Source organism: Rhineura floridana, chromosome 7 (assembly GCF_030035675.1).
Source record: "Rhineura floridana isolate rRhiFlo1 chromosome 7, rRhiFlo1.hap2, whole genome shotgun sequence".
Classification (NCBI taxonomy): domain Eukaryota; kingdom Metazoa; phylum Chordata; class Lepidosauria; order Squamata; family Rhineuridae; genus Rhineura; species Rhineura floridana.
In genome coordinates, this window is record NC_084486.1 from 6,777,211 (window position 1) to 6,797,023 (window position 19,813).

At 41.5% G+C, this 19,813-nt stretch overlaps 1 protein-coding gene across 6 annotated transcripts in view; it reads left to right on the forward strand.

Annotated features, from left to right (window-relative positions):
- LOC133388693 (cleavage stimulation factor subunit 1-like) overlaps nucleotides 1-17,465 on the forward strand; it is a 30,163-nt gene extending 12,698 nt beyond the window's left edge. For 3 of the 6 annotated variants that reach the window (XM_061634785.1, XM_061634789.1, XM_061634790.1), the window contains 2 exons: nucleotides 8,073-8,117; nucleotides 16,781-17,465. In XM_061634785.1, the coding sequence (XP_061490769.1) occupies nucleotides 8,073-8,117; nucleotides 16,781-17,040 (305 nt within the window). In that variant the 3' untranslated portion in view covers nucleotides 17,041-17,465. The other 3 variants (XM_061634788.1, XM_061634787.1, XM_061634786.1) reach the window with 3 other exon arrangements.
- The last annotated feature ends 2,348 nt before the right edge of the window (nucleotides 17,466-19,813 follow it).

Here is a 19,813-nt window from a genome sequence, read left to right on the forward strand (position 1 = left end):
CACCAGGGCCCTAGGTCTGTTCATCTCCACCATATAGATAGTTCCTTCGGCTTGTCACCACACATGACCCCTGCAGTGGGCCCTGCTGCCCCATCAGGCAGACATTGCAAGGTCCCAGCACTAGCGGATCCCCCTGTCCAAGGAGCTCCGGCAGTCTTTCCTGTGGTGGGCAAGGCGGGACAATCTCCTAGAAGGTACCCCGTTCATGGATCTGCCCAGAACCACGATTACTACGGATGCCAGCCTGCTGGGATGGGGAGCTCACTGCAACACGAGCTACACCCAGGGCACTTGGTCAGAGGAGGAAGCAAATCTCAGCATCAACTGGCTAGAACTTCGAGCAGCCCATCTCGCCCTCCTTCACTTCAAACAGCGTCTCCATCTCACCTACGTCCTGATTTACACCGACAACTCAACGATGAGGGTGCACATCGTCAGGCAGGGGGGAACATGTTCAAGGAACCAACAGACAGAGACCACCCTTCTCATGCAGTGGGGAGTTCAACACCACGGCAGACTAGCTCAGTCGACAGCATGGGAATGGGCTTTACGTCTGCAGATATTTGCCATGATACAGCAGAGATACGGCCGGCTAGAGATAGATCTCTTCGCGACAGAACAGAACCACCAGCTGCCCTGTGTCTTCCCAAGTCACTGGTCACCAGTAGCAGAGGTGGTAGATGCTCTCTCACAGCGTTGGCCAAAGAGTCTTCTTTATGCTTTACCACCTAGGCCTCTCTTAGGTCGCACCTTGCAGAAGGTGACAGAGGAAAGGGCGCACCTGGTGCTGATCACCCCCTGGTGGCCACGGAGACCATGGTTCTCAGAATTCCTCAATCTCTCAGTGGCAGAGCCATGGAGACTACCCCACAGGCTGGATAGCTCCTGTCCCAGGGACCACTTTGACATCCAGATCCAGAATGGTTGAGCCTGATGGCGTGGCTCTTCAGCGGAGAACCCTGAAACGGTCAGGCCTTACTTCAGGAGTCATTGATGTCATTCTCTCCACACGTAGACCTTCTACAACAAGGATTTACCAGGCTACCTGGAAGGCCTTCGCCAGATGGTGCCATTCCAGGGGAATCTGCCACTCCAGAGCCAGTGCTCCACAGATTCTTGATTTCCTACACAGGGGCCTCCAATTAGGTCTGAAGGTCACTACACTAAGGAGACAGGCATCAGCCATCTCGGTGTTCCTCCCATCCATTTCCGGTCAGCCAGTTGGCAGCAGCCCGCTAGTCCGGCGCTTCTTCAAGGGGGTGGCGGCCTTACAGCCTCCCGTCACCCACCGATTCCCATCATGGGACCTACAAAAGGTCCTACACACCCTACAGAGACCAACCATTGAGCCACTAGATACCATTTCTCTTCTGCTCCTGACCTACAAGGTCCTGTCACATCGGCCAGGCACGTCTTGGAGCTGGGCGCCCTTTCCATTGCACACCAACTCTCCATTTTTCATGAGGACTCCGTAGTCCTTAGGATGGATCCCTCCTTCATCCCAAAGGTCAACATGAGCTTCCATAGGGAGCAGGAGCTGGTCTTACCATTTTTTTGCCTCAGACCAGTACACCCGAGGGAGAAGGAGCTGCACTGTCTAGACGTCACTAGAGCACTCAGGACGTACATAGAGAGAACAAGAGACCTGCAAACCACGGAAGCAATGTTTATATCCGTACACCCCAGGTGCTTGGGTAAAAAGGCCTTGACCCTGACCTTCGCGCGTTGGCTGAGACTTGCATCCAGATGGCTTATGAGGCCAGCGGCCTTACACCGCCACAGGGCATAACTGCCCGTTCCACTAGAGCAGCCTCTACCACGGCGGCCTTCGCTACCAACGCCTCCCTGAGAGATATCCGCAGGGCAGCAAATTGGTCATCTCCCTCGACATTCATTAGACACTATATGATAGACCACTATGCCTCGTCTGAGGCCTCCTTCGGGAGAAGGGTACTGCAGCAAGCGGTCTCCATGGATTAGTAGGCTCGCCTCGACCCACCCATTTGGGACCACTTTGGTATGTTCCATGTGATGGACTAGCATCCAGAGAAAATGAACCGTTGGTTCTCACCTGAAACATGATTTTACTGGATGCCAGTCCATCACAGCCTGCCCGGTTTGGTTTATCAGGGCATAGCCACTAACTCGTTCTAAGGATCCTGCTGTTCTCGGTACAATAAATGGTCCACAGTAGGAGCTTAAAGGTGGATCTGCCAGAGCGGCAGACTGGAACTCTGCATGTATATAGTAGATACCTAGGCCTAAATCTTAGCACTGTAGGACTATGTTAGTACTGTAGTTTCCCGTTGTGCTTCCCCACAACCACTTCACTTTTAAATCATGTGCATATGTACATTCAACTTATGTTAGGACATCGCTGGCCGCAATACTGTCTTTTTCCGTGCCCTGTGGTGGGGCCGATGTAGTTTTTTTCCCTTCCTGCAAGTCCGAACACAGAATTTCCAGTAACACATCTGGATGGACGACGTTCAAAAATGAACTGGGGCCTGCAAGCCAGCAACGCCTAACTACTTCCTCAAGCTGCAAGCTTCAGTGAATTTCCTGTCCTTGGACTCCAGATAACAGACTGCTACCCATGTGATGGACTGGCATCCAGTAAAATCACCTTTCAGGTGAGAACCAACAGTTCATGTTAATGGGAGAATTACTGAACTGAAACAGGGATACATCTATATTTTTTGGTTTCTGCTCACCTGAGCAAAGACCTATTCCTTTGTGTAAGCTCCTCCTTGTAAAAGATGGGGGCAGTAATGTAATTTCAACGTTTGCAACTGATAGATATTTTCTCCTGGAGTTATATATAAATAATTGCTTCTCAGTCATAAGTAAATAACCGCATGATGAGTGATATATTTCGTGAGCAAAACATGTCCTAGGAGAAATTCAGGTGAAGGTTGTTCCCAAAAGTATAATTGTGTGTTTGTATAGCTCTTATTTTAAACCTGTGGACTTAAGAGAAATTCTTAGGGGTTCATGCCTTGGTTTGTTTCCTACTAATATTGCTTGGTATACAAGAGATGCTGCCTCTTTTCTTTTCCCCCCATATTCCTGGGCTAGCAAAAAGCATAAAAGTGTACGCTTGCATTTTTCTGCTCAATGCTTGCCCCCACACCTCCAATGTGAGATGCTGCTGCAGTAACATAGAGCTCCCTCAGAAATTAGGAAATTGAATTTACTTCTCTGTAAGAATTCATAGTTGGAGGCATATCTTACAATACAAGGTTTCAGTTTCTAACAGCAGAGTGCAGTTAAGTCTTGTCATACATCCACTATCAGAGACAGTATAACTCTGAATACCAGTTGCTAGGAATTGCAAGTGGGAAGAAGAGTGCTGTAGTGCTTGGGTTTTGCTTGTGGGCTTCTCATGGGCTTCTGGTTGGCCACTGAGAACAGAAGGTTGGGCTAGAGGGGCCTTTGGCCTGATATGCCAGGGCACTGCTTATAGTCTTACTGAATGTCTGTTGCATGCTTCCTTCACAAAGAAACAAGGGCATTGTGAGGTTTCCTTAGTACACATATTCAATTGTAGTTGGAATAAGTGGGAAATAATACAGTTAGTTGATTTAACATTTGAATTTATTTTCTTACTAGATAGACTGTTATCTGCAAGGCAACTAGTACACTAGTGGGTTTCTTTCTAATACAACATTTTCTGTTGCCCTTGTATGCTGTAAGCAGCAGCTATTTTGGTTCATATAAATAGTACATATTTAATAACGCTTTCAGTCATTTCAGATTGTTAGAATATTGGAGATCTCTTTGGAATATTCTTCTTGGGCATCATTTGTTAGAATCCATTGCATCTAATGTGCAAGACTCTAAAGTAATACTGATTCCATATAAGCAACATGTATAACTAAACATAAGACTTCACAGTATCTCGTACTATGAACAATATCACATTGAATTTGGGGTGGTATACTTTGGCATTTCTATCTCTTTATTAGGTATTGAAAGTAATTTTTATAGGCAACCCATACTTGGGAAGTGGATAAAATTTAGTAAGGTTAAAGGCCCTGAGACTACCTACTCTCTGTCAGGGAGGAGTTTTGTATACCAGCTAACAGACATACATAGTTTTTACAAGTATTTGAGGATGCTAATCTGTGGCCTTCCAGATGTTGTTGAACTTGGAACTCATGAGTCCCCAACAGCATGACCAAGAGGGATGATAGGAGTTGTAGTCCAGCAACATCTAGATGGTCACAGGTTACCCACCTCTTATTTAAGATTTCATTGAGTGAACAAGGAAGTGCATGTGTGATATACCCAAGCCTTGTACTATTGATGTTCTGTGTTTTCTGCTTCAAAGGTTGCAACCAATCTAATTGGTTGATTCACTAGTGTTAATTAGTGGATGCATTTAACGATTTGACTATTTAAAGTAAGAATATCATTTCTAACTAAGAAATTCATGGAAGAGTTAGAGCATAGAGTTGCCAGTATATTATGTACTTCTCCCAGTTCTGCTATCAGGGACAAAATCTCTTATCCTCCCACCCTACATGTCTTGTGACACACATTCATACACTTCACAATTTCCTGTACCTTTAGATGCCAAGTACATATTGATGGCAAGACATGTTTTTCCTCAGTACTATTCTTTCTTAATCACTGTGACTCGTATTAAGTTTCTGACCTTCTGAACTGCCCCAGCTTTGTTGCTCTGCCCATTATATTTCCATAGGTATTGTAAGAACAACAGGTGATAACCCTTTTTAGTAACTATCTGATAAAGCAATAGCACGTGTACCACAGCAGAAATAGTTTCTATTTATTATTTAACTTTGTTTGTTAAAGTATTTATAGGTCGCACTTTAAAAGAGTACTCCACAAAGAAGGAAGGTTGTAAGCTTTAAATTAAACTTGTAAAATGTATTTATAGCATATATTTGATTTTGGCTGCTTGTGATAAATATTTTAAAGGGATATCACTAGTTCCATTCACCACCATCAAAATAGTGTTAATTACCACACCTGATTCATGCTGGCAATATCGCCAGAATGGAATTACATTACAAAATCCACTAACATAAGGTATGGCTACTTTGTACTAGCTAAGGTTTCAAAAGGACAAATACATGAAACATAGGTCTATCAATGGCTATTTACCACAATAGTTAAATGGAAGCTTAGAAGTCCAGACCCAGTGAACCATGGAATACTAGTCACTGGAAACAGATGGAGGGCTGGTGCCTTGGTGCAATGTTTGAAAGCCTCCCAGAGGCATCCAATGGTTCATTTTTGGAAATAGGATACTGGATTACATAGATTTTGTTGTGATAGTACGAGGTTCTGATTATAAAATAGAGGCTTCATTATATAAAAAGCAATATTTTAAAACTACAAGTCTTCTGTATCATTCTGCAAATTCTGGTATGATCCTAGGCTCCTCATGTTGCCATATAAAACCATTGATCAGCTTTTCCAAATCCTCGATAATATTTATTTATTATATTTCTGAGTTGTTCCATAGCTGGAATTGTCTGGGTGATATATTGTTAGGATTTAAGAAAAGATACTCTGTTCACTGTTCATAGGGTTTTCATGGTAAGAGATATTCAGAGGTGGTTTACCATTGCCTTCCTCTGAGTTTGGATGCATCTTAGTCTGGTGTTTCAGCTTTGACCATTCCGCCTTGGGTGCCCCTGCTAGGAGTCTAGACTCTTGGTCTAGACTCCTGACGGCATTGTTCTTAGCTTCTTCAACACTCTCAAACCCCCTCGCCACGTTAAGGTGTGCATCCAAAGAGGAGGTTTGGAGAAGAGCTTTGCGGATACCATGGACTGCAAAAAAGACAAATAATTGGGTGTTAGAACAAATTAAACCAGAACTATCACTAGAAGCTAAAATGATGAAACTGAGGTTATCATACTTTGGACACATAATGAGAAGACATGATTCATTAGAAAAGATAATGACGCTTGGAAAAACAGAAGGAAGTAGAAAAAGAGGAAGGCCAAACAAGAGATGGATTGATTCCATAAAGGAAGCCACAGACCTGAACTTACAAGATCTGAACAGGGTGGTTCATGACACATGCTCTTGGAGGTCACTGATTCATAGGGTCACCATAAGTCGTAGTCGACCTGGAGGCACATAACAACAACAAGAAAAGATAAAAAGGTATGAAGCAGTTGTGTTTATGACAATAATTTTTCAAATGATGAAAACATTAAAGATCTAACCAGCAGTACACCTCTTTGGGATATAATACCTGTTGGAACGCCTCTCCCGATACGAACCTGCCCGTACACTGCGCTCTACATCGAAGGCTCTCCTCCGAGTCCCGACTCGAGGCTCGGAGGGTGGTGACGAGATCTAGGGCCTTCTCAGTGGTGGCCCCCGAACTCTGGAACAGTCTCCCTGATGAGGTGTGTATGGCGCCGACGCTGTTGTCTTTTCGGCACCAGCTTAAGACCTACCTCTTCTCTATGGCATTTTTAACTTAAATTTTATACAGGAAATTATTATGAAATTTTGATCTTTGTATTTATATGTTTTGTAGTATTATCATGTAATTTTTATGAGATGTATTTGTATTTTTTGTTGTTCACCGCCCAGAGAGCTTTTGCTAGTCGGGCGGTCTAGAAATCCAATAAATAAATAAATAAATAAATAAAAATATCATAATTTTGATCTGTAAAAAGTCAATTGAAGGTCTGTTAATTGAATTTCCAAATATCTAGCAAGACAATTGGCAGTATCTAACCAACTTGTGCTCAGAGTAGACCATCGAAATCAACAGGCTTAAGTAGTCATAACTAACTTCTTAATTACTTTAGCTTCAGTGGGTCTACTATGAGTTTGACTTGTTCTGAATACATTCCCCAGTGGGTCCCAAGTTGGTTTAGCTGTGTCACTTCAATCAGAAACTATGCAGCCTGATTCTTAGGATGCGACTGACTGTATTCACTGGGACTTTATCCAGAGAAATAAACATTGGGTTGGCTTAGTATTTACTGAGGTAATGTTTTATCTTGATCCTGAGGAATAATTTTTTTTTAAGTTTTAGCCTCTTTCAGAGTGTATGCAGGGCTAGTCAGTGATACCATATCTGCATAATATTATTTTTTCTTGTCTCCCTCTGGACTTCACTCCCTATCATTGCAGAAGCCAGAACATTTGCATCAATAAAACTGGTGAAATTAGCATCTCTTTCACATACAACATTTCAACAATATGGTTTCAGATAAGCTGCCATCCACCAAAATTGATTTATCATTACATATTTTTAGTTGTTGAGAAAATAGAGCCCAACCCAAACTTTCCAAGAACTTTGGGGAGCAGGGAAGTTGTCCTTTCTTTGTTTTGCATATCCAAAAGACAGAAGTAGAGGACAATCTCTTCATTTAGAAGGGCAGGCTTTTAAATATAACGTTATGTCATACCATCAATGTTATATTAAAGTTTGAACAAATTCTCTTTGTGCCAAGTTGGAAATAAAGGTAGATAGTAATGACTTAGAAGAAAAGAAAGTGAGCAGGTGGAATTTGCAAAAAAAATATTTTTGCATGGAATGTTGCTGTTCAGTGTGCTCCAATCCATTTCCACTTCCCTCCCATTTCCTGTCATCCCCCCCCCATTCAAACAGTCAGCATTCTGTAGCCAGCTCCTCATTAGGTTGGGTTTTGGGGGGGGAATTCCCCTCTTAGGTTTTTTTCTAAAATAGTTTTATACGTATGCTACATCTTGCAGTTCCTTGGGCCTGCTGATAACCTCCCATATGGTTATGGATGATGCTGTTTTGGTTACATAAAGAGCAGCACTTGGAGTTCTCTTTTAATATATGTGATATCTGACTCCTTAAAGTCATTTCCTTCTTGGATATAAAAGTAATTAGTCACTTTCCAAGGCAAAGACAGCTGCTTCTGTGAAAGATATGAGCTAAAGAGTCTACTAAGATCCCAGCAAACCGTTTGTAATATTCTGATGTAAGTCCATTATGGCCTGATGTCTTGCTACTCTTTTAAGTTGTCTAATGGTCTGCCTTACTTTCCTTACTGTAACTAGCTGGTTCAACCTATTCCTTTCCTCATCTGAAATTTTAGGAATCTGGACGTTAGAAAGAAAGGCATCAAGATCTTTTTCTTGGGGTGAGTCAGACCTATATAACACTATTTAACTAGTTCTGCCAAACTTAGATTCATTTCCATTTCTACCCTGCCCTATTACAAGTCCTTATAGAAGACATTACAGAATAAAACTGAATGTAAAAAGAATATAAAAATGCCCTGCTCATGCTTAACCTTGGCAATGAGAGCCCATCTAAACAAAGTTTACAGTGAAATATCTGAATCATTCAGGAAGTCATTCAGGATAGTCCCACAAAGAGCGCATCACAGTAGTCTAGCCTCAGGGTTATGAACACATGACAGTTACTTGGTCTTGATCAGATAGAACAGAAGCATCTCAAAACTAAACATGCCCTTTCCAGTTTTTAGGGAAAAATCACAAAGGCAGGCTCAAAATACTTTTATTCAGACATGCCTAGAGCCGGAGAGTAAGTACTCTCAGTAACCTTTCAAAAAGGAAAGGTTGGAAGTGTATAAATCCAAATCAAACGTCCCTTTCTTGCCTTTTTTTAAGCAGGAGCTAAACAATTGCAGAGTTACTAACACACTACCCTGCTTAAATGAGGAAATAAATAACGCTAGTCAGCAAGGAAACTCAGTTTCTCCCATCCACATTTGACAAGTCATAATGGATGTAGGCCCAGCAGGCAAGCATTTCCTTTACATTGTTGAGGGCTCTACTTGCTTAAACTGAGCCTCAAACCGATTCTGCATTTGAGATGACAATAGCTATGGAATTCTGTGACGTGGATGGGAAAGTCTTGACAACAGGTATTAGATGCATTGTTTCTCGTCAGAGGCAGCCCATATTCACTCACCACCAGGAATAGCTTTGGATGATACTCTAGATATTATGGCAGCCAAGGCAAAAAAATCATTTGCCGCCACCAAGGCTTTAATAAACCTTTGGTACCAAGATCTCTCAGCTTTGCTGGAGGTCAAATGCCATCTACACCCTAATCATCTCACATCCCACTTCATTTGCTTTGGTGCCCTTTATAAATTTGCGACACATGCCAATAAAGTGGTGGGTGATGACCCTTGGGAGCTTTTAGTTGGTGTTGACTTCCTAATCCAATAGTTAACAAGGTCTTCAGCAAAGTAGCTGTCTTAAGTCCAGTGGAGAAAATGCTGCAGAGTATTCTGGAATTCAGTCAACTCCATGAAACCCCAGGGCCAGACCAGTTTAATAGCCCATTGCTCCAGCAGTAACATAGAGTAGAAATCTCTGCCATCTGATTTTTGTTTGAACAATGATATTGTCTTGAAAGACACACCCACCCATGCTAACTAATTCTCACATTATAGCCTTTGAGAATGAATGTGCAAAATTGCAAATTCTCCTGATGCCAGCCTTTAAGTTTTTACACTGAATAAATCACATCTAACTTGGATTGTTACTGTGGAAGTAGTGTTTCCACACTATGCTTTTAATGTGAAATTGACATGCTTCATTCATTCGCTTTGCCTGTAGTTTTTTCATCTTTTCTCAGACCATGGAAGAAAAAAGTATTTTCAGAAGAATGGAAAGAGTAGCACAGTCTCTGTAAGGTGGTTGCTTTTAGTGCAGGAGTGGGGAACATTTGATCCTCGAGGTGTTTCTAAACTACAACTCCCATCAGTCTCAGCAAGCATGGCCAGTGGCCAGGGATGATAGGTGTTGTAGTTCAGCAACATCTGGAGGACCAAACACTCGCAACCCTTGCTTTAGTGCTATTATATTTTTTTTATTAAAAGGGTGTGGTTTTCATGCGGGCAGTGACTTCTTGAGAAAGTGAATTTATCACACTTGAGCATATGTCCATGTTAACCCTTATGATTGGTGCCATTTTATAATCTCATATGATGTTGAGGAAGAAGTTAATTGATCTTTTAATTAGCACAAAACTCCCATCTAGTTTTTTTTTTAAAATAGAAGAGGTATAACACCCAATGTTAATATTTATTAAAAATATTTTTAAAAAACTTTAAAAAACAATAGGATTAGTTATCATGGATGACTGCTGTGGTACACTTCGTACGTTATGCCCACTGGTGTAGGTAGAACATAGCAGCACGTGCACTAGTTGTAGCTTACAGCAGAAGAGCAATGATTGGGCTGTGCTGGGAGCCACCCATCTGGAATCAGTTTGGGACAGTACAAAATGTAACAGATGTCTGTATTCACCTTAAAACCTTTTTGTCTGGCTGGAATGAGCTCTTGAACTGTGATAATGCTTCTTACTTGCCTGAATGGAGAGGGAGAGGGAAAGTGTGTGCATAGAAGCGTCTTGAGTTTTTTGTGGCTGGAATGTGGTCTACTGCGTAAGAGTCACATCCTTTGCCCCATGCACTTTTGCCTCTGGCCCCATCCACCACTGTCATGTGGCTCCCAGAAGGTTGCCCCCACAGGGATGTAGCCTTTAGGCTAAAATGGCCCCCACCTTTGAAATAAGATCACCTAATCTAAATTCCAGAATAGCGTGATATAAACAGTGCTCAACTGGGGATACCTGGATTCAAATCCCCACTCAATCATGAAGATCACTGGGTGTTTTGGGAAAATGGCTTTCTTTTAGTCCACCCAACTTTACAGAGTTCAAAGGGGGGGGGAAGAATTTTCTTTAGAAAGATGGGATACAGAAGGTTTTGTCCAACTATGTCATACTCGGAGCATATCTAGCAAAATAAATAGACTTGACTAAATCAGGTCCATTGATTTCAGTGGGTCTACTTCAAGTCATGTTCAGAGTAGGCCCATTGAAATCAATGGATTTAGTTAAATCTGTTGATTTTGTTGGGTCTGCTCTGAGCATGACTAAGTTGGATCCAATCCAAATGTGATAAATTCACCTAGAAGGCTATAAAAATTGTAAATATGATAATAAATCCTGATATTTAATGTTGGCATGGTGACAAAAATTATTATACCTGTTTTACAGTTAAATACACTTATTTTCTTGGTGTGCCAAAAAAAGTAAAAAATGAGCTGACAGGCATATATTTTTTAGTTTAAACTTGCTGATTAGATTCTATGACGTCCCATTTAATAGGACAACATTTTGAAGTCTTAATCGCATCTGCATCCTGTGACCTCTCCTACTTAAGTCCATTAACTTCAGTCAAGTCCCTTTTTTCTTCCCTCCAATTTTTAGCGCTATCCATCGAAAAGCGTATTCCTCATAGGAGGCATAACGCACTCAGATGTGAACAGAATTAATGCAATTCTCTTTTGGGTTTTACCTTAGTAAAAACAAAATCTTTCTTTTTACTCTAATTAGAATTCTGTTGCATTTTGAATTTTCTTTTCCTAACTGATTTTTTTGGCATGTTTAATTAGTTAAGGGACCCATCAGTTCTTTGGGCTACATTTCTATCCTCTCTTGAAATCTTCTCTCTGTAACACTAATTCTAGCAACCTGCTCCTCAGTTACTTCTCTATGGTTGGGCTTCTGTTGGCACATTTTTGTCAGATGTATAATCTACAGTATTGAGCTCAAGGGAGTGTAGTTCTGTCAATTTACAGAAAAAGATGGCTGTATGCAGTGCTGATCAGTTAGAACCTGAGACATCACAAGTTCATCGCTTCTCTTGAGAGTAGCTTTTCAACTTTGGGGGGGGGTTAACAAGATGCCAGAGTAATTTCTATATGCATAAACCTTCAAGAGTTTTTGGGTTTTTTTAAGTCACACATTTCTCCTGAAACACAGGATGAGCAGAACTGAAAGCTAAATTAGTGATCAGTTTGGAAGCAAGTATTTTTTAAAAAATGTTTCTATTAATTTTCCAGGTAACAATAGAATAGAAAGGTAGGGGTGTGAGAAGCTGGCCTTGCCTTGCACCACCAAAAATTTTAAAAACTCCTGTCTTCACATATGTTTATACTTGCCGCTAGTGTCTAGCTTCCTTTTTAATTTTTCAATTTTACGCGAATTTTTGAGAATTGCTACTGTAATCTTATTCTCAGACTTTTCCAAGCATTCTGCAGCTTCTTCCACTATAACTGAGATTTGACCAATAGAGTTTTTGACTGCTGCTTTCCCGTTTGTTGCTTTTGCTTTTTTTTTTTTTAAGATGGTAGAATACTTTTTTTAAGTGTTGTTAAATGTAATACCAAGTATTTAATATGGGGGAGAATGCATTCCTTATAAAGTAATAACTTAGAACTGTAACTTAATCTAACCAATAACTTGTTCCTAATCCCTCCTCATCTAACAGTCCTATTTTCCCCTCTAGCTCGAAATTTCTCTTAATGATCATAATAAGGTCAGTACAGTAGGGATTTTTCTAGTCCAAACTTCCCAAAAGTATTGGCTTCGGTTGTGGATAAATCATTACTTAGTAAAGACACAGATTAAATGCTTACATGGCTGGCAAAGCATTTTGGATGAGCCTCTCAGATACTGATGAGGTCCATTTAGCTTATAGTGTAGGAGGATTTCTCTGTGGTTGCCAGTTACTGGTCTCTGGAATGAAAGGTTTGCTATTGACACAGTAGCTGCTTGGTATCCTTGTTCTCTGCCTCTCTATAGGACCTCTCTGGTATAAGGCACCGAAATTGCCATATTAACACAGGCGGCAAAAGACGTACAACTGTAATCTTGCAGAACATAATGAGTAAAAGTTTTTGCGATAATGGTAGAAAGAGCACTTTCCTCTGGTGCCGTCACATCTGCAGTGCAATTTCTCATAGAGCTATTTAAAGTTGGTAAGAGAGGTAGTGTCATGAATTATCCCACCCAGAGACTTCATATAATCTAGGTCCTTGCCCATCACAGTTGTTGAAAGTCACATGGGAAAAGCTGCTGTTGCTGGAAATTGTTAAATAGGACAGCCAATTTACCAGGAAAATAACTCATTCTTGTGCCTTTTAAAAAACAGGTTGATCTATAGAAAGCAGAAGGTGAAGCTCTTCATAGTATGAATTTTAAACATAATCATCTGCAGATGGGTCTACATATGAAGTTGCTATTAAAGGCACATGAGCAGCATCTTGGTATTTTTTTTTAAAATGGTAACTTTATTGTAAAACCTTCGTTGCAATTTTGGAAAATTGCAAGTTCTTAGAAGGGGGTGGTCATAAAAAATATTTTTTGATGTGCCAATCCTAAAAGTTACAGGAATTTGCTCTCACTAGTAGCAATGGCCACCAACTTGGATGGCTTTAAAAGAGGATGGGGCAAATTCATGAAGTATAAGCCTATGTTCTACTTCCACTGTTGGAGGCTGTATGCCTCTGAGTGCCAGTTGCTGGGAATCACAGATGGATAGAGCACTGTTGTACTTAGGTCCGACTTTTGTGCTTCTCATAGGCATCTGGTTGGCCAGTGTGAGAAAAGGATGTTGGACTAGAATCATAGAATAGTAGAGTTGGAAGGGGCCTATAAGGCCATCGAGTCCAACTCCCTCTTCAATGCAGGAATCCAAATTAAAGCATTCCCAACAGATGGCTGTCTGGCTGCCTCTTAAAGGTCTCCAGCCCACCACTTCCCTAGGTAATTGGTTCCATTGTTGTAACATCTAACAGTTAGGAAGTTTTTCCTGGTGTTCAGTTGAAATCTGACTTCCTGCATCTTGAGCCCATTATTCTATGTCCTGCACTCTGGGATGACTGAGAAGAGATCCTGGCCCTCCTCTGTGTGACAACCTTTCAAAAATACTTGAACAGTGGCATCTTATCTCTCCTCAGTCTTCTCTTCTTCAGGCTAAACACGCCCAGTTCTTTCAGTCTCTCCTCATAGGGCTTTGTTTCTAGTCCCCTGATCATCCTCGTTGCCCTCCTCTGAACCTGTTCCAGTTTGGCTGCATCCTTCTTAAAGGGTGGTGTCCAGAATTGGATGCAGTATTCAAGATGAGGCCTAACCAGTGCCAAATAGAGGGGAACCAATACTTCACACGATTTGGAAACTATATTTCTGTTAATGCAGCCTAAAATAGCATTTGCTTTTTTTGCAGCCACATCGCACTGTTGGCTTATTTTCAACTTGTGATCAACAACAATCCCAAGGTCCTTCTTGCATGTTGTATTGCTGAGCCAAGTATCCCACATCTTATTAACTGTGCATTTGGTTTATTTTTCCTAAATGTAGAACTTTGCACTTATCCCTGTTAAATTTCATACTGTTTTCAGCCCAATGCTCTAGCCCAGCCTTTCCCAACCAGTGTGCCTCCAGATGTTGTTGGACCACAACTCCCATCTTTCCTGACCATTGGCAATGCTGGCTGAGGCTGATGGGAGTTGTGGTCCAACAACATCTGGAGGCACACTGGTTGAAAAAGGCTGCTTTAGCCTATCAAGATCCCTTTGAATTTTGTTTCTGTCTTCCAAGGTAACCCTATTCCTTCCAATTTTGTATCATCTGGAAATTTGATAAGCATTCCCTGCATCTCCTCATCCAAGTCATTAATAAGAATGTTGAAGAGCACTGGGTCCAGGACTGACCCTGCGGTACCCCACTTGTTACCTACCCCAAGTTTGAGAAGGAACCATTGATAAGCACTCTTTGAGTATGATTCTGTAGCCAACTGTGGGTCCACCTGAGAGTTGTTCCATCTAGCCTACATTTAGCTAGCTTGCTAATCAGAATATCATGGCGCACTTTGGCAAAAGCTTTGCTGAAGTTGAGATATATTATGTCCACAGCATTCCCACAGTCTACCAGGGAGGTTACCCAATCAAAAAATGAGATATGATTATTCTGGCAGGATTTGCTCTAGATAAATCCATGTTGGCTTCTAGTAATCACTGCATTGTTTTCAAGGTGCTTACAGACTGGCTGCTTTATAATCTGCTCCAGAATTTTCCCAGGGATCGATGTCAGGTTAACTGGTCTGTAGTTCCCAGGTTCCTCCTTTTTCCCCTTTTTGAAGCTGGGGACAATATTAGCCCTCCTCTAGTCATCCAGCACTTCACCCATGATTCACGATTTCGCAAAGATAATAGACAGTGGTTCAGAGAGTTCTTCAGCCAGTTCCTTCAATATTCTAGGATGCAGTTCATTAGGCGCTGGATTTGAACTCATTCAAAGTGGTTAGGTATCCCTTGACCATTTGTCTATCAATCTCAAGCTGCAGTCCTGCCTCTTCAACTTCAGTTTCTCAGGAGTGTCATAGACCCTCTTTGGGGAGAAAACTGAGCCAAAAATGGGCCATTGGCCTGATCCAGCAAGCTCTTATGTTCTTATAGTTACTGCTATATTTTTTCCTTCAGGGGATGTGGGCGATGATTGAATTGACACTTGCACCATTATTGTCTGCTTTCTGGGATGAATATAAAACAATTTTTTAAACCTTTGTACTGTCTGGTTTTCAGCCTGGGCGTAAGACCAGTGCTCCCCTCCCAGTCCTGCTGGCCATTCATTTCTTCACACAGACAAGTGAAATAAAGGTTGTGTCGTTCCTATTAGATTTCTCACCTGCCATTGATATTACATAGAATCAAATCTTGTTGACTGTGAGACTTGGTAAATGTTACAGTCATGCCTGGTTCCATTCATTTGTGGATATATGTTCTGAAAGGGGGGATAAGGAAGTGTGTAATAACACTGTAGAAACTGATGTGAAGTGCCAAAGCTCCATTCTATCTCTGCCATTGTTTTAACATTTATATGAGGCCATCAAAAGTCCATGCATAATTCTTGGAGTGATGTGTGATCAGGATGTGGATGGCACCCTTCTATTTTTTCCTTGCTCATTGGATTGAGGAGCATTAATATTGGTACTGAACCAGTGTCTTGTACTTTTTGGTTAACTGGATGAGAGTGTATAGTCTGAAAATTGAGTCCAGACAATGTAAGTGGTAGCGGTTGATATTCCTTTAGTTTTGAAGAAAGGGGAAATGCCTACTGATGGATGAGCTCCATCCTTCCATGTATAGTTCAGAAGTCATAACGAAACAATAAAGAATCTTGTATCACCTTACATTTATTATGGCATAAGCTTTCATACCCATAATAATAATATGTCATATTAAGTTATTAATCGTTAAGATGCTGCAAGACTTTGTTTTGGCTGCAACAGACTAACATGGCTGTCCCTCTGGAAATAGATGATCAGGTGGGAGTTGGGGCCCAGAGAGTATGCTACCACTTGGCATCATCTACTCGTGTCAGTTGTTTCCTTAAGAACCATCATTCGTGTTTCTTCAACCTCCAGGTTTGATTACTGCAATGCGCTCTACATAGATAGCTCTTTGAGAGCATTCAGAAGCTTCAGTTGTGCAAAATATTGCAAGCTGCCTTCTTTTAGGAATTGTATAGAGAGGTGCCACAAGGTGTATAGAGAAGAATATGGCATTTGGTATTGAGCAATTGTACTAGCTGCATCTTAGCTTGTAGCTACAATTCAAAGTATTGAGGTGCTAAATAGCCTGATCCTTGCATATCTTAAGGGGTATTTCCTCAATATGAGTGAGCCCAGTTAATCTGTGGAAGTCCTACACTTTCTATGATGGACCAAGAGCTGTGGAACACCCAAGGATCTGAGTCACTCTGTGCAGCCTTTTCTATAGGTGAGCAAGGGTTTTATTTTTATGAAGCACCTTGCTGAATTTACTAATAAAGATTATGTTGATTATTGGAGAAAGCATTAATGATTGTATTGTGTATTCCTCATGTTTGCCAATGTGAGTTCAGCTGGCAATAGTGGGAAGAACTTTCTTTCAATACATATTTTGATACTTGATATTTATGTTGCTACACCTGCAGGAGCTGGTTTGAGCGGACGCCAAGTTCACAGGACACAGGCCGTTTTCAACCACACGGAAGACTATGTGCTTCTTCCAGATGAAAGGACCATTAGTCTCTGCTGCTGGGACTCACGAACAGCTGAACGACGAAATCTTCTTTCCTTGGGGCATAATAGCATAGTTCGCTGTATCGTCCACTCTCCTACCAATCCTGGCTTTATGACTTGCAGTGATGACTACAGAGCTCGATTTTGGTATCGCAGGTCAACTACAGACTGAAGCGGCAACTGTGAAAGAGTTGCCTGAATTTTTTTTTCTTTTAAAAACTTTACCATGACTGGATTTAAGTTGTTTGGACTGAGTTTTCTCCTCTAGAAATAAAACCAATCCCTACTAAAGTTGTTTTAAAAAATGTACTGGTATGTTGAAAACAACTAGGACAGCTTAAAACATTTTTTCCTTATTTAATTGTGCAAGTTTTACAGGACAGGTAGCAAAACTTGGCCTACTGTTCTTTAAAACCATTAACTTCCTTTGCTCTGTTTCATTTTATGTGGAGTTAATGCGGTTTTGTTGTGTGCGTTTTCTTCTGGTCTTCTGATTGTCTAGAGCTCTGACTTGGAATTTCATGCCATGCTTTTGTCCCTTTTTTTAACTGATTTGTAGATACTTAAAAGTTCTTTTATTAAAACTCATTCTTTGAATGGTGTGTATTAGTTTTCTCAAAATTGGGTGCTATCCTATTTCTGCATTTTATTTCCAACAAGGAATATCTAGATCAGAATGGAAAAATATTACAATCGCAGGATGCCAGTGATTTTCTAGCGCCTTGCATTGACCCATCTGCTTTTTTTTACCTCCCCTCGTCTGAGATACGTTTGAAGGTGATGTCAAGAAGAAAGCATCTTGCCACTGACATAGATGATGGATTGTAAAGGGAGGGATTATTTATTTTGTTTTTGAAGTGGGGTTTAACCTGCCCTTACAAGCTATTGCTATTGTTTTGTTGTTTATTGTTATGCTTTATAGTGTGTTATTTGTTTTTGTTTTAACATTGTATAAGTCACTTGGGGACCTTCAGGTGTCAAGCGACTAATAAATCTAATTAATAGGTCCTAAAATACATGATCTCATGTGTCACAGGCCAGGGGGAAAAGGTATTAGGGTGCAGGCAAGATGGAATGGGAGGCAACCATCTCTCCGGTATCCTGGGCCTGAGTCATTTAGGGCTTTAAAAGGTAATCACCAACACTCTGAATTGTGCCTGGAAGCAAATTGGCTGCCAGTGCAGCTGTTGCAGAAGATGTGCAGTATGGTGCTGTGATGCCCTTCCCTGGCTCTCCCTGTCAGGTTCCTACCTGCTCGTGGCTACTGCTTTTCACTAGGCACCACCAGGGACTCCACCAGTCCAGACTGTCCTTTATATGGTTTCTCTCTCCGCTCTAGCACAGATCTCACTAGATCCCCCTGCTAGGCAGCACCACCAGTCACGTCCTGTAACCAATATTCCCAGAGACTTTGCCTGAGTCTCTCTCTATCTGGTTACTTTTGTGACTGCGTGCGTAAGCTGTCCCCAACCCCTTTTGTATCTATATAGATTACACATATAACTCTGGGTTGCTCTGGATACTTGAAATGTTATTATTCCTCCCTTCGCCGCTGCCACCATTCGTTACTGTTTCCCTTCAGCCTTGGTAATTACCTTGTCCTCCCTTCCGGTCTGTATATTCCCCAGCCAAGGATCAGGCCTTCGGTAAACCAAAATAGTATTTATTAAATATCAGAAATAACAAGATTACTTTTATAATGTTACATAAGCGTATGGTTTCATCTATTCCTGTGGTACTTGACTTATTATTAATCCGAACTCTCACTCCCTCTTTCTCCACACTCTCCTGACATCCACCACCAAACACCTTCTTCCTCTCACATCCACCAACTAACACCCACCTACTAACATCCACCTCCTAACAACGTCCACCTCTACTAACATCCACCTCCTAACAACGTCCACCCAGATTCAACTGTCATTCTTCCATTTATACTCCCAGCCATTCAAACGCTCAGCCGATCATCCAGCATTCTACTGCTCATGTACTCCCCCCTCCTCTTTCACTCCACTTACCATATGTCTTCTATGTAAACAGCACTTACCATATTTACATTAATACAGGAACATCACATTCCCCCCCCCTTAAAAGTAACGGCAGAGTATTATTCCTGCTCTAGGATTCATACGTCACGTTAACAATAAAAACAAGTCTCTATGGGGAAAATGTCTTTTTTGTTCCTACGTCTGGGTCACGTCACTGCAGTCCTGGCCACCTGCCTTGAAAGTCCATCGGCCAATACATTGTCCTTGCCTTTTATGAACTTGAAGTCCACTTGGTAGTCTTGTAGAGCCCAGGACCACCTCTGCAGCATAGTGTTATGATTTTTCATAGTCTGTAACCATAACAAGGCCCGATGATCCGTCATCACTGTAAATCTTCGTCCCCACATGTATGGGCGCAACTTGCTCAGTCCCCACACGACCGCTAGGCACTCCTTTTGGATCGACGAATAATTCTTCTCCCTCGACGTCAGCTTGTGACTAAGATACACCACTGGATGTCTGGTGCCTTCTCTCTCCTGCAGCAAGACTACTCCCAGCGCTAGATCCGACGCATCCGTAGCCACGATGAATGGTTGCTCGTAATCTGGTGCTATTAATATAGGTCCTTGGCACAAGGCTTTCTTCAGAAGGTCAAAAGCCTTTTGACATTCATCCGTCCATACCACACACTCAGCACACTTTTTCCTTGTCAGCTCATGCAAGGGGGTTCCGATTTCCCCAAAATCTTTCACAAACTTCCGGTAAAACCCAGCCACACCTAAAAATGCCCTAACTTGTTTCTTGGTTAAGGGGATAGGCCACGATTGTATTGCCTCAACTTTGCTCCATAAGGGAGTTATTTTCCCACTCCCCACCTTATGTCCTAAATAGATCACTTCATTCAACCCAAATTGACACTTCTTAGCTTTTATTGTTAGCCCTGCTTTCTTTAATGCC